The sequence below is a fragment of the Rana temporaria genome, chromosome 12 (genome assembly GCF_905171775.1).
Source record: "Rana temporaria chromosome 12, aRanTem1.1, whole genome shotgun sequence".
In the NCBI taxonomy this organism is placed as follows: domain Eukaryota; kingdom Metazoa; phylum Chordata; class Amphibia; order Anura; family Ranidae; genus Rana; species Rana temporaria.
The window spans coordinates 146,803,810-146,819,259 of record NC_053500.1 but is presented as its reverse complement, the minus strand read 5'-3'; the positions used below and the strand labels follow the sequence as shown (position 1 = coordinate 146,819,259).

Genomic DNA, 15,450 nt, shown 5'->3' with positions numbered 1-15,450 from the left:
ACCCGGGGGGGGGGGGGGGGGTCATCTGCAGTCACTCTGACCAGGGGGGGGGGTCATCTGCAGTCACTCTGACCCGGGGGGGGGGGGGTCATCTGCAGTCACTCTGACCGGGGGGGGGGGGTCATCGGCAGTCACTCTGACCCGGGGGGGGGGCGGGGTCATCGGCAGTCACTCTGACCGGGGGGGGGGTCATCTGCAGTCACTCTGACCCGGGGGGGGGGGTCATCGGCAGTCACTCTGACCGGGGGGGGGGTCATCTGCAGTCACTCTGACCCGGGGGGGGGGGTCATCGGCAGTCACTCTGACCCGGGAGGGGGGTCATCTGCAGTCACTCTGACCCGGGGGGTGGCGGGGGCGTAGCACTGGCACTCATGGAAACGCTGTGCTGCGTTCTTGCTTTCGTTACATGCACCTGGCGCATCTGCAGCGATTCGCATTTGCCACCGCAGCACTTCACATTCGTCGCAACAGGACCAGATGTAAGTGGTCCCTGTCCTAAATGGGATGAGGGGGGGGGGTCGTGGCTGGGACAAGGGGTGGGCAGGAGGGACGGCTGCCCTGGGCACGAGGGGCGGCTGCCCTGGGCACAATGGTTTATTGCAGGGATGTGGGTGCCCTGATCTGCACCCTAAGGGAAGGGGGCGCAGTTTGGCATCTTTGCCATGGGCACTGGATGGTCTTGTCCTGGCACTGGGGGGGGGGAAGGGGGTGCATACACATGTGCGCAGTCTGGAGAACGCACGCCGTCCAGAGTTATTTTCATCGTTCTGCGTTTGTTTTTCCTTACGAATTACGTTCATCCCATTAGACATGCTGCATGGTGAACACCACCTCTGCATCGGCGCAGCACAGACTCAGTGCTACGGGGTGTCAGTGCTGAATCGGGGTCACTGAGATCTGCCATACCTGGGCAACCTACCTGACCATGAAACGAGTTGATTGCGGTGGGGTGTAGCCCAGGTGTCGGTGGTTGGGGGTCTAGGGCTGCTGCCTTTCAGATGTGGATGACGAGGCTGTTGCAGCGGGGGAACACTCGGGTGATTGGAGAGGGGCGCTCTTTTTCATAATCGTTTATTGAGCCGCTGATCCAATCTGTTTCCCCCTCTCAGAGCCCAACCATTCTCCAAGAAATACAGCCCTGAAGAAGGGGGGGGGCATTTCACCCCTGAAACGCGTTGGATCTATTTGTATGCTTGGTGTCAGTGGGAGTAATATTGCCCCATCATTGGTGTCAGTGGGAGGAATAGTGTCCCATCATTGGTGTCAGTGGAAGAAATAGTGTCCCATCATTGGTGTCAGTGGGGGGAATAGTGTCCCATCTTTGGTGTCAGTGGGAGGAATAGTGTCCCATCTTTGGTATCAGTGGGAAGAATAGTGTCCCATCATTGGTGTCAGTGGAAGAAATAGTGTCCCATCATTGGTGTCAGTGGGGGGAATAGTGTCCCATCTTTGGTGTCAGTGGGAGGAATAGTGTCCCATCATTGGTGTCAGTGGAAGAAATAGTGTCCCATCATTGGTGTCAGTGGGGGGAATAGTGTCCCATCTTTGGTGTCAGTGGGAGGAATAGTGTCCCATCATTGGTGTCAGTGTGAGGAATAGTGTCCCATCATTGGTGTCAGTGGGAGGAATAGTGTCCCATCGTTGGTGCCAGTGGGAGGAATAGTGTCCCATCGTTGGTGTCAGTGGGAGGAATAGTGTCCCATCATTGGTGTCAGTGGGAGGAATAGTGTCCCATCATTGGTGTCAGTGGGAGGAATAGTGTCCCATCATTGGTGTCAGTGGGAGGAATAGTGTCCCATCATTGGTAACAGTGGGAGGAATAGTGTCCCATCATTGGTGTCAGTGGGAGGAATAGTGTCCCATCATTGGTGTCAGTGGGAGGAATAGTGTCCCATCATTGGTGTCAGTGTGAGGAATACTGTCCCATCATTGGTAACAGTGGGAGGAATAGTGTCCCATCATTGGTGTCAGTGGGAGGAATAGTGCCCCATCATTGGTGTCAGTGGGAGGAATAGTGTCCCATCATTGGTGTCAGTGGGAGGAATAGTGTCCCATCATTGGTAACAGTGGGAGGAATAGTGTCCCATCATTGGTGTCAGTGGGAGGAATAGTGTCCCATCCTTCGTGTCAGTGTGAGGAATAGTGTCCCATCATTGGTATCAGTGGGAGGAATAGTGCCCCATCATTGGTAACAGTGGGAGGAATAGTGTCCCATCATTGGTGTCAGTGGGAGGAATAGTGTCCCATCCTTGGTGTCAGTGGGAGGAATAGTGTCCCATCATTGGTGTCAGTGGGAGGAATAGTGTCCCATCATTGGTGTCAGTGGGAGGAATAGTGCCCCATCATTGGTAACAGTGGGAGGAATAGTGTCCCATCATTGGTGTCAGTGGGAGGAATAGTGTCCCATCCTTGGTGTCAGTGGGAGGAATAGTGCCCCATCATTGGTGTCAGTGGGAGGAATAGTGCCCCATCATTGGTGTCAGTGGGAGGAATAGTGCCCCATCATTGGTGTCAGTGGGAGGAATAGTGTCCCATCATTGGTATCAGTGGGGGGAATAGTGTCCCATCATTGGTGTCAGTGGGAGGAATAGTGTCCCATCATTGGTATCAGTGGGGGGAATAGTGTCCCATCATTGGTGTCAGTGGGAGGAATAGTGTCCCATCATTGGTGTCAACGGAGGGAATAGTGCCCCATCATTGGTGTCAGTGGGAGGAATAGTGCCCCATCATTGATGTCTATCCCTAAAATGTCCCCTCCTTGTGCACATCTCCCCCCCCACCTGAAAACCCCCTTCACAGCACAAATCTTCTTCCTCCATGCTGCACAAATCCCCCTAAATTACCACTCTTCCCCCCATCCCCCCAGCTCAAATGCCCCTCCTATATTCAGCCCTCCCAGCACAAATCCTCTACCCCTAAAATTTCCCCTCCTGGTGCACATCTCCCCCCCCCATTTCAACCCCCCCTTCCCAGCACAAAATCCCCCTAAATTACCACGTCTCCCCCCCCCCACCCCCCCATCAAATGCCCCTCTTAAAAATTTTTAGCCCTCCTAGCACAAATCCTCTACCCCTAAAATTTCCCCTTCTGGTGCACTTCTTCTTCGCCAACTTCTAACCCCCCCCCCAAGCTCAAATCTTCTTCCCCCCATCCCCCCTCCCAGCACAAATCCCCCTAAATGGCCACTCTTTGCCCCCCATCCCCCAAATCCTCCCAGCTCAATTGCCCACCCCCCAAAAAATCAGCCCTTCTAGCAAAAATCCTCTACACCTAAAATTTCCCCTCCCAGTACACATCTTCTCCCCCCACCAGTTCAAATCCCCCCTTCCCAGAACAAATCCCCCCCAGCTCAAATTTGCCGGGCTTGTCTCATAGCCACCGCGCCGGACAGCCGGGCTTGTCTCATAGCCTCCGCGCCGGACAGCCGGGCTTGTCTCATAGCCTCCGCGCCGGACAGCCGGGCTTGTCTCATAGCCTCCGCGCCGGACAGCCGAGCTTGTCTCATAGCCTCCGCGCCAGGCAGCCGGGCTTGTCTCATAGCCTCCGCGCCGGACAGCCGGGCTTGTCTCATAGCCTCCGTGCCGGACAGCCGGGCTTGTCTCATAGCCACCGTGCCGGACAGCCGAGCTTGTCTCATAGCCTCCGCGCCGGACAGCCGAGCTTGTCTCATAGCCTCCGCGCCGGACAGCCGGGCTTGTCTCATAGCCTCCGCGCCGGACAGCCGGGCTTGTCTCATAGCCTCCGCGCCAGGCAGCCGGGCTTGTCTCATAGCCTCCGCGCCGGACAGCCGGGCTTGTCTCATAGCCTCCGTGCCGGACAGCCGGGCTTGTCTCATAGCCACCGTGCCGGACAGCCGGGCTTGTCTCATAGCCTCCGCGCCGGACAGCCGGGCTTGTCTCATAGCCTCCGCACCGGACAGCCGAGCTTGTCTCATAGCCTCCGCGCCGGACAGCCGGGCTTGTCTCATAGCCTCCGCGCCGGACAGCCGGGCTTGTCTCATAGCCTCCGCGCCGGACAGCCGGGCTTGTCTCATAGCCTCCGCGCCGGACAGCCGGGCTTGTCTCATAGCCTCCGTGCCGGACAGCCGGGCTTGTCTCATAGCCACCGTGCCGGACAGCCGGGCTTGTCTCATAGCCTCCGCGCCGGACAGCCGGGCTTGTCTCATAGCCTCCGCGCCGGACAGCCGAGCTTGTCTCATAGCCTCCGCGCCGGACAGCCGGGCTTGTCTCATAGCCTCCGCGCCGGACAGCCGAGCTTGTCTCATAGCCTCCGCGCCGGACAGCCGGGCTTGTCTCATAGCCTCCGCGCCGGACAGCCGGGCTTGTCTCATAGCCTCCGCGCCGGACAGCCGGGCTTGTCTCATAGCCTCCGCGCCAGGCAGCCGGGCTTGTCTCATAGCCTCCGCGCCGGACAGCCGGGCTTGTCTCATAGCCTCCGTGCCGGACAGCCGGGCTTGTCTCATAGCCACCGTGCCGGACAGCCGGGCTTGTCTCATAGCCTCCGCGCCGGACAGCCGGGCTTGTCTCATAGCCACCGTGCCGGACAGCCGGGCTTGTCTCATAGCCTCCGCGCCGGACAGCCGGGCTTGTCTCATAGCCTCCGCGCCGGACAGCCGAGCTTGTCTCATAGCCTCCGCGCCGGACAGCCGGGCTTGTCTCATAGCCTCCGCGCCGGACAGCCGAGCTTGTCTCATAGCCTCCGCGCCGGACAGCCGGGCTTGTCTCATAGCCTCCGCGCCGGACAGCCGGGCTTGTCTCATAGCCTCCGCGCCGGACAGCCTGGCTTGTCTCATAGCCTCCGCGCCGGACAGCAGAGCTTGTCTGATAGCCTCCGCGCCGGACAGCCGGGCTTGTCTCATAGCCTCCGCGCCGGACAGCCGGGCTTGTCTCATAGCCTCCGCGCCGGACAGCCGGGCTTGTCTCATAGTCGGCAATGCAGATCAGGGCTGCTTGTTATTCATAACACAATCTCATTTAACTCTTCACTGTCTCAATGCTTTAGGCGGACTTTGTATCCAATGTATCTCTTTATGTTAAATGCTGAGTAATGTGTCAGTGTTACCCTTCCAGGTATTTATTACCCCTCACACTTCTGCCCCTGACAGCACCATATTTGTTCAGGCATCACCCAGGGTCACCTGTTAAAGGCAAGAGGAAGCATTTCCCAAGTCTCCTCTGCCCCAGCTAAGATGATGACATCAGAGCTGGGAGAGTAGGAGGGGTTTCGCGTGTCCTGACTCCGTCCTGATGCTATAGACCAGCGATGTCTTAACATCGGACGATGAAAGGCCCTGCCGCCCGCCGCCCATTGTGCCATCTTCCTTCCTGTGCCGGGTGCTGGTACATAGAGAGCGTTCCAGCTCCCGGCACCCACTGACACTCGGGTGATTAGGGTGTGCGTGCCTGGGCACAACCTGTGTGCACGCCTATGGCGGACACCTTGCTGATCCCTGATTCCAGGGGGGGGGCGCTTGCCCCCCCTTGCCCCTACCTGCAGACACCCATGAAAGGAGCTCTTTAGAAGCAAAGTTTAACAAATGAGCCTTGTCTATCTTTATACAGTGGGGGATGGGAAGTTTGGGCACCCCAGGTAAAAATTTGTATTAATGTGCATAACGAAGCCAAGGAAAGATGGAAAAATCTCCAAAAGGCATCAAATTACAGATCAGACATTCTTATAATATGTCAGAAAAAGTTACATTTTATTTCCATCATTTACACTTTCAAAATGACAGAAAACAAAAAAATGGCGTCTGCAAAAGTTTGGGCACCCTGCAGAGTTAATCTCTTGTACCGCCCCCTTTGGCGAGTATCACGGCTTGTAAACGCTTTTTGTAGCCAGCCAAGAGTCTTCCAATTCTTGTTTGAGGGATCTTTTCCCATTCTTCCTTACACAAGTCTTCCAGTTCTTTGAGATTTCTGGGCTGTCTGTCACGCACGGCTCTTTTAAGGTCTATCCATAGATTTTCCATTATGTTGAGGTCAGGAGATTGTGAAGGCCATGGCAAAACCTTCAGTTTCCGCCTCTTGATGTAATCCCTCCCCCGTGGATTCTGAGGTGTGTTTAGGATCATTATCCATTTGTAGAAACCATCCTCTCTTTAACTTCAGCTTTTTCACAGATGGCATCAAGTCACCATCCAAAATTTGCTGAGATTTTATGGAATCCATTTTTCCTTCTACTCGTGAAATGTTCCCTGTGCCACTGGCTGCAATACGACCCCAAAGCATGATTGATCCACCCCCATGCTTCACAGTTGGACAGAGGTTCTTTTCATTCAATTCTGTGCCCTTTCTTCTCCAAACGTACCTTTGCTCATTCCGGACACAAAAAGTTCTATTTTATCCTCATCGGTCCACAGAACTCGTTTCTAAAATGCGTCAGGCTTGTCTATATGTTCATTTGCAAAGTTCAAACGCTGATTTTTGTGGTGAGGACGTAGAAGAGGTTTTCTTCTGATGACTCTTCCATGAAGACCATATTTGTACAAGTATCTCTTTATAGTGGAATAGTGTACCACAACTCCAGTGTCTGCCAGATCTTTCTGGAGGGATCGTGCCGTCACACGTGGGGTTTGCTTTTCTCACAATCCTGCGAGCCGTTCTGTCTGATATTTTTCTTGCTCTTCCAGATCTTGCTTTACCTTCCACTGTTCCTGATGACTGCCATTTCTTAATGACATTCCGAGGAACAGAGGATATTGACATCTGAAAACGCTTTGCGATCTTCTTATAGCTTCTCCAGCTTTGTGAGCGACAACTATTTTCACTTTTCTAGACAACTGCTTAGAAGAAGCCATGGTGCTGATTGTTGGGGGAGGGTCAGAGGAGTCTTTGAGATTGACATCACCTGGTCTTCCCAGACGATGATTGAGAACAATCCATGACACTGGCAGCTCTCAGCTTTGCAAAGGGGGCGGGGCATGCTAGAAATTCTGCAGGGTGCCCAAACTTTTGCAGACGCCTTTTTTTGTCATTTTGAAAGTGTAAATGATGGAAATAAAATGTAACTTTTTCTGACATATTATAAGAATGTCTAATCTGTAATTTGATGCCTTTTGGAGATTTTTCCATCTTTCCTCGGCTTCGTTATGCACATTAATGCACATTTTTACCTGGGGTGCCCAAACTTTCCATCCCCACTGTAATGCACACCTCTGATCTAGAAGAGTTTCCTAGGTTACAATAGAGACATTTAGGCCCAGATTCACTAAAAAACGCCTATCTTTAGGCGGGCGTAGCGTATCTCAGATACACTACTCCGCCGTAACTTAGAGCGGCGGGTCCCGTATTCAGAAACATTTTCCGCTCTAAGTTACGGCGGCGTAGTGTATCTGATACGGCGTAAGCCCGCGTAATTCAAACTAGGCTAGTGTGGGAGTGTTTTATGTTAATGTATTGTGACCCGGCGCATGCGCGCGCATGCTCAGTATCACGTCGATTTTTCAAATTAAATTGCGCCTGCTCAATGCCTAGTCGACGTGAACGTAACTTACGTCCAACCCCATTCACGGACGACTTACGCAAACGACGTAAAACGTGAAAAATTTGACGCTGTTTTTCCGACGTCCATACCTAACATTAGTACGCCTCATGTACGAGCCTTACGCAAACAACGTAAAAAACTGCGCCGGCCGCACGTTCGTTTGAGAATCGGCGTATCTAGCTCATTACCATATTCGACGCGTAAATCGACGGAAGCGGCCAGCGTAAATATGCAACTTAGATACGACGGCGTAAGAGACTTACGCCGGTCGGATCTAATACAAATCTATGCGTAACTGATTCTAAGAATCAGGCGCATAGATACAACACCTCAAACTCAGAGTTACGATGGTGTATCTGGAGATACGCCGGCTTAACTCGTACGAGAATCTGGCCCATAGACTGCTATAGCAAGATATACTGTATACATGTGAACGTGCAATCATTGACCTTTTTTTTTTTTTGATTACTTGCAGAACGTTCTCTGAGGAACATTAGTTGAAGTGCCTTAAAGGTTTCCAGCCGAAGCCACCATCTTCCTTCACACAACAGAATGTCTTTCCACGAAGGGCCTCAAGAACGATTGTCCATGACCACAGAAATGCCCCTGAAGACCAATGCAACCCTCCCCATCAATACTACTTTGGACTTCCCACCATCCTCGGGTGCGATGGAGGACATGATAGCGACATTCACTATCGGGGTGATTTTATCCCTCATGTGCATAGTAGGAGTTGCGGGAAATGTCTACACGTTGGTGGTGATGTGTCAATCCATGCGCACGGCCGCTTCCATGTACATCTACATCATCAACTTGGCCTTGGCCGATCTCCTTTACCTGCTCACCATCCCGTTTATCGTGGGCACGTACTTCATCCAGGAATGGTATTTCGGAGATGTCGGCTGCCGCATCCTTTTCAGCTTGGACTTCCTGACCATGCACGCCAGTATTTTCACCCTCACCATTATGAGCACCGAGCGCTATTTCGCAGTTCTGAAGCCCTTTGACACGGTCAAGAGATCGAAGAGCTACCGGAAGTGCATTGCGATAGTGGTCTGGCTGGTGTCGCTGCTCCTGACTTTGCCCATGTTGATCATGATTAAGCTGGTGCACAAAGACAACAAGAGCATTTGTCTGCCCATGTGGAGTCGCATGTCCTACAGGATCTATCTAACGGTTCTGTTCTGTACAAGTATAGTAGGTCCGGGACTGATCATAGGCTACTTGTACATAAGGCTGGCTAGGACTTACTGGGTGTCACAAACTGCCACCTTCAAGCAGACCAAGAGGTTGCCCAACCAGAAAGTTCTGTATCTAATTTTCACCATTGTCCTGGTCTTCTGGGCCTGCTTCCTCCCTTTCTGGATCTGGCAGCTCCTTGTCCAATACTACGAATCTCTTCCCATTTCACCCAAAGCCAACCGGAACATCAATTACATAACCACCTGCCTGACCTACAGTAACAGCTGCATCAACCCGTTCTTGTACACCCTCCTCACCAAGAACTACAAGGAATACCTGAGGAACAGACAGAGGTCGTGGAGCAACAGTGGTTACTTCAGGAACCGTTTTCAAAGGATGTCGGGAAGATCCATGTCCACCAGTAGCCAGCAGTGCACCGAGAGCTTTGTTTTGGCTCAGTGTCCCGGGGGCAACAACAGCTCTTAGGGACCAGTAAGAGCCTCCATGTGCCAAATGGCCCCCAAATATCCCAATACAGTGGAACCTCGGATTACGAGCATAATCCATTCCAGGAGAACGCTCGTAATCCAAAGCGCTCGCATATCAAAGCGAGTTTCTCTATTGAAGTCAATGGAAACAAAAATAATTTGTTGCATTGACTTCAATGGAATGCAATACCACATGTGGCCAGAGGTCGGTGGGGCACCGGAGAACCTCGGAAAGGCCCGAGGACACTTCAGCTGACCTCGGCAAACCTCAGAAAGACTTCCTACCCGAGATTTTCTGAGGTCAGCTGTGCTGTCCTTGGGCCTTTCTGTGCGTTGCCGAACAGTGCCGATCGATGTGATTGGCGAAGTTCGGCTCTGCTCGGCTCCGGCGCCCCCCCCACCTCAGGTCAAAAGCGATACTGCACACCGCTTTGGCCTGAATCGTGCTGGTTTTGCGAGGCAACACTCGCAAACCGAGTCACGATTTTTAAAAATACAGCGCTAGTATCACTCGCAATGCGAGGTTCCACTGAACTTGTACATTGTAAATATTTTATCAGTATAGATTGAACTATGAATGATGCTTGCAGAAAGGATATTCAAGTGTTCTTTTTGCTTACCGATGCCAAGGAAAGACCATAGCTATGAGACAATGGAGATGCAGTTGGTTATTTGAATTGTATAAAAACATGGATGAGATCTATGTTCTATGACTTTTCTAAAAAAAATGTAGCCATGTCAACATGGCTACATTCTCAAAACCTTCTTCCTATCTTCCACTATTATGAGATTTTCCATACAGTGGCGTCGCTAGGGGGATACGGGGGGTGTGGTCCACACCAGGGTGCCACCCACTACAGGGGTGACACCATCCGAGGGTGACAAAAACCCTAGCTCTTTTCTGAATTTTTTTAGCCGAAAAACCTCCTCCAGCGCCACGGGTCTGTACTAATGGAGGGGGTGCTTTGTCCTGGGGGGGGGGGGGTCTTTACTAATGGAGGGGGTGCTATGTCCTGGGAGGTCTGTACTAATGGAGGGGGGTGCTTTGTCCTGGGGGGGTCTGTACTAATGGAGGGGGTGCTATGTCCTGGGAGGTCTGTACTAATGTTCTGGGGGCGCCTGTACTAATGGAGGGGGGTGCTTTGTCCTGGGGGGGTCTGTACTAATGGAGGGGGGTGCTTTGTCCTGGGGGGTCTGTACTAATGGAGGGGGTGCTATGTCCTGGGGGGTCTGTACTAATGGAGGGGGTGCTTTGTCCTGGGGGGGGATCTGTACTAATGGAGGTGGTGCATTGTCCTGGGGGGCCTGTACTAATGGAGGGGGGCTATGTCCTGGGGGGGTCTGTACTAATGGAGGGGGTGCTTTGTCCTGGGGGTCTGTACTAATGGAGGGGGGTGCTTTGTCCTGGGGGTCCGTACTAATGGAGGGGGTGTTATGTCCTGGGGGGTCTGTACTAATGGAGGAGGTTCTATGTCCTGGGGGTCTGTACTAATGGAGGGGGTGCTTTGTCCTGGGGGGGTCTGTACTTATTGAGGTGGTGCATTGTCCTGGGGGGCCTGTACTAATGGAGGGGGTGCTATGTCCTGGGGGGGTCTGTACTAATAGAGGGGGTGCTTTGTCCTGGGGGGTCTGTACTAATGGAGGGGGGGTTTGTCCTAGGGGGGTCCGTACTAATGGAGGGGGTTGCTATGTCCTGGGGGGTCTGTACTAATGGAGGGGCTGCTTTGTCCTGGGGGGGTGCTTGTACAAATGAAGGGGGTGCTATGTCCTGGGGGGGTCTGTACTGATGGAGGGGGGTGCTTTGTCCTTGGGGGGTGTACTAATGGAGGGGGGGGGTCTATACTTAGTGGAGGGGGGTCTACTGAAGGAGGGACGACTATATTTGGTGAAGGGGGGTGACACCATGTTTTGCCGCACCAGGTGACACCAACCCTAGTGACGCCACTGTTTCCATATCTTCTTCCATGTGTTCATGGGTCGAGATCTCCTAAAATAGAAACATTTCTGTTTAACGTTGGTGCTGCTAAGATTGGGTAATGTTTACTAATTTTCTACCATGAAAAGGACTCGGGGTACCCGACTCCAAGGGACTCTTCTTGGGTTTCCACTAGACCTCAGTGGCTTTGCTCCTCAGACTATTTAATGGAATATTTGATGGCGTTCCAGCAGGCTTGGCACAAGCCAGACATGATGTGGCAAACAGCCATTGGCTGACAAATGGAGGTCCAAACTTTTATCTCGTGCCTTCAAGGGAGCTTTAAGCCACCGTCGCAAACTCACGGAGACATAATGGATCTGCAAGCTGACCTTCTATCTCAAACCATACACAGTGTTGTAAATGAGAGTTGCACAGTGTATGGTCCCAAGCGTTAGATGCATCAAACAGAACCGTCCCCCCGCTCCACAAAACACCTTTGTCCGATAGTTCCCCGCTCTACCGGAAATCCACTCACTGGGGCATTGGTGGAGCAGAACGTTGAACGTGGTCGTAGACTTGCAATGGCTTTCCGGACGGGAAGAACGTCTAAGTTACCTACAAGATGGAGATATCTACGGACCTTTCTGGTTTCCCCATTTGATAAGGACCGAAACTTCCATTCTATACAACAAAGACTGTGAAAGGACGAGGAAAAGATTCTCATAAAGGCGAAAGATCTCTATCGAAAAAATGGTTCTTCACCCATGACTGTCCTAACCCAACCAAGAAGTCCCCCTCTTATCTTCTTCAGCCAGGAAAGAGGCTTCTGTAGGCCCCCCGTGAATCCAAATTACACTTTTGTTACTAAAAGTTTGTCTCTCAGGTTCTGGAAAGAATAATAATGGGACGGGTGCTTCTCACCCTGGGGGGGGGGGGGGGGTTAGGCCCAAATTCAGGAAAATGGAAGTCTCCTTCGTAATAGAGTGATATTAAAATGAGACGGATGCGGAGATGAGACTCAAATGTTAGCAGAAAGCTGGGGCTCAAAATTGGAACTCCAACCTGTCATATGCAAAACGATCACAATGGTTCTTCTCAACTACCCGGCCCGTGCTTCCCTCCTATCGGGCCTCCATCAAGCTGCAGATCCCCTCCACAGTGTCTCCCAACTCCCATAATGCCCCCCCCCCCCCACCTTTTATAAAACACTGCAAAGCCCCTCAGCTCCCAAAGTGAATTGCAACCTCCCACAGCCCCCTGGATTGCCCCTAGTACCTCAAAGTTCCCCCCACTTCCAACGGTGTCCCACATTGCCCCCAACCTCCCAGCCCCTTTAGCACCCTTTAGTCTCCCAGCCCCCTCCAGAAACTCTATTCCTCATAGATTTCCTGAGTACCTCAAAGTTCCCCCAACTTCCAACGGTGTCCCACATTGCCCCCAACCTCCCAGCCCCTTTAGCACCCTTTAGTCTCCCAGCCCCCTCCAGAAACTCTATTCCTCATAGATTTCCTGAGTACCTCAAAGTTCCCCAACTTCAAACGGTGTCCCACATTGCCCCCAACCTCCCAGCCCCTTTAGCACCCTTTAGTCTCCCAGCCCCCTCCAGAAACTCTATTCCTCATAGATTTCCTGAGTACCTCAAAGTTCCCCCAACTTCCAACGGTTGTCCCACATTGCCCCCAACCTCCCAGCCCCTTTAGCACCCTTTAGTCTCCCAGCCCCCTCCAGAAACTCTATTCCTCATAGATTTCCTGAGTACCTCAAAGTTCCCCCAACTTCCAACGGTGTCCCACATTGCCCCCAACCTCCCAGCCCCTTTAGCACCCTTTAGTCTCCCAGCCCCCTCCAGAAACTCTATTCCTCATAGATTTCCTGAGTACCTCAAAGTTCCCCCAACTTCCAACGGTGTCCCACATTGCCCCCAACCTCCCACCCCTTTAGCACCCTTTATTCTCCCAGTCCCCTCCAGAAACTCTATTCCTCATAGATTTCCTGAGTACCTCAAAGTTCCCCCAACTTCCAACGGTTGTCCCACATTGCCCCCAACCTCCCAGCCCCTTTAGCACCCTTTAGTCTCCCAGCCCCCTCCTGAAACTCTATTCCTCATAGATTTCCCGAGTACCTCAAAGTTCCCCCAACTTCCAACGGTGTCCCACATTGCCCCCAACCTCCCAGCCCCTTTAGCACCCTTTAGTCTCCCAGCCCCCTCCAGAAACTCTATTCCTCATAGATTTCCTGAGTACCTCAAAGTTCCCCCAACTTCCAACGGTGTCCCACATTGCCCCCAACCTCCCACCCCTTTAGCACCCTTTAGTCTCCCAGTCCCCTCCAGAAACTCTATTCCTCATAGATTTCCTGAGTACCTCAAAGTTCCCCCAACTTCCAACGGTGTCCCACATTGCCCCCAACCTCCCAGCCCCTTTAGCACCCTTTAGTCTCCCAGCCCCCTCCTGAAACTCTATTCCTCATAGATTTCCTGAGTACCTCAAAGTTCCCCCAACTTCCAACGGTGTCCCACATTGCCCCCAACCTCCCAGCCCCTTTAGCACCCTTTAGTCTCCCAGCCCCCTCCAGAAACTCTATTCCTCATAGATTTCCTGAGTACCTCAAAGTTCCCCCCAACTTCCAATGGAGTCCCACATTGCCCCCAACCTCCCAGCCCCTTTAGCACCCTTTAGTCTTCTATAGTGCCCCAGTAAAGTTCCCAGCCTCCGGCTGAGACTCTCTGCCCCCCCCCCCCCCCCCCCCAGTGATATCCAGCTCCATCCAGAGCCTTTCAGCATTTTAATACATATTTTGTAAAGAGAGCGAGAGGAAAAGAGCGAGAGGCTCGAGGTTTTAGACCCCGACTCTAGAGAGATTCCTCCAAAATACGAATACCGGGGACCGAGCTCCTTTCCTGGCGATAAACGGAACTGGAAATCCCATTGGAGGGTTTATCAGCATTTTGTATTATTGAATAATGTAATGCCATTAATTGCTCATCACTTCTCTACGGTACTGCATGTTTTTTCCGTAGGGGGGGGGGGGATCAGATCCATCGTTGCTATGAGCTTAAGTGTTAACCCTTCGGGGGGGCCCCAGCAGTTCCAAGCATGGCGATGTACCGTGTCACCATCCAGCGTGCCAAGTTGTTATATTTCATGCTTTGCCCGCTCTGGTCTTCAGCATTTTCTATTACGGAGCCAAATGCTCCCTCCCCCGACCCGTCTCACTTCTCACTGGAAGAAAAAGAAAGAAAATAAAGAAAGAAAGAAAGAAAAGAAAGAAAGAAAAGAATGAAAGAAAAGAATGAAAGAAAAGAAAGAAAAGAAAAGAAAGAAAGAAAAGAATGAAAGAAAGAAAAGAAAGCAAAGCACTTTATTCCTCACTAGAAACACTTTATCAGCTCACCAGGCTGCTCACCTCCTAGGATAACGAATCAGCACTGTGGAATAAGTCGGCACTTTATAAACCTGAAAAAATAAATACACAGATTATTATACAAAATGTAATTTCTAAACAGATTAAAAATCTAATGGACTGTGTCCCTTTATCTGATTTGGTGTGTTCCGGGTGTTCTGAGGAAGGTTCAGGCAACGGTTGCCTTTTCAACACTTGCAATTATACGAATGGAAATCAAATAAACAAGAAAATACATTAAATAAATCCATAAAATAAATGACATAAAAAACAAAATTATAATAAAATAGACCAATAGTTAAAGAAATAAATAAATCCGTAAAATAAATCAGCATAGGGGACGACCCCATAAACGTCATAACCTATGCAAGTCAATTGCTGGACTAATAAGTAGATTAATTTATCATTTATTTTAATAATTTATTATTTATTTTTTAAAGTTTTTCTATTTTTATTATTGTTTTTTTTTTTTTATCAGAAAAATTTTAAAAATAAATAAAAAAGGAAACACAAAAGCATTATACATTTAAAGTTTGCAAGACATCTCCACCTCTACTGCAAGCATTTACATTTAGTGTCATACACTGCATCATTATTTTGAAACTTGAAAAATTGCCGATTTATTTTATGGATTTATTTATTTCTTCTTATTTTATTATAATTACATTTTTTTTATTTGTGTCATTTATTTTACAGATTTATTTTATATATTTTTTTATTTATTTGATTATTATTATTATTCTATTTTATTTCTTTCATGGAATTATTTATTTATTATTGGTCTATTTTATTATTTTTTTTTTTTTTACAGTTTTCTATTATTGTTTTTTTTTTAAATCAGAAAGGTTTTATTAAGAAATAAAACAGGAAACACAAACGCATTATACATTTAAAATTTTCAAGACAGCTCCACCTATACTGCAAGCATTATTTACATTTAGTGTTATACACGGCATCATTATTTTGAAACAGCGA

General features: G+C 50.5%; 2 protein-coding genes across 3 annotated transcripts in view; one reads left to right on the top strand and one right to left on the bottom strand.

The window, feature by feature from the left end:
* The window catches only part of LOC120918208 (urotensin-2 receptor-like), a 16,801-nt gene extending 7,527 nt beyond the window's left edge, over window positions 1-9,274 (top strand). For both annotated transcript variants that reach the window (XM_040329699.1, XM_040329698.1), the window contains exon 2: window positions 7,961-9,274. In XM_040329699.1, coding sequence (XP_040185633.1) covers window positions 8,038-9,153 — 1,116 coding nt within the window. In that variant the 5' untranslated portion in view covers window positions 7,961-8,037 and the 3' untranslated portion in view covers window positions 9,154-9,274. The remainder of the gene's footprint in view (window positions 1-7,960) is intronic.
* LOC120918393 (burkholderia TALE-like protein 1) lies at window positions 3,350-4,924 on the bottom strand. Its single transcript, XM_040329937.1, has one exon. The coding sequence runs from the start codon at window positions 4,922-4,924 to the stop codon at window positions 3,350-3,352; it is 1,575 nt and encodes a 524-aa protein (XP_040185871.1).
* Window positions 9,275-15,450: the final 6,176 nt, after the last annotated feature.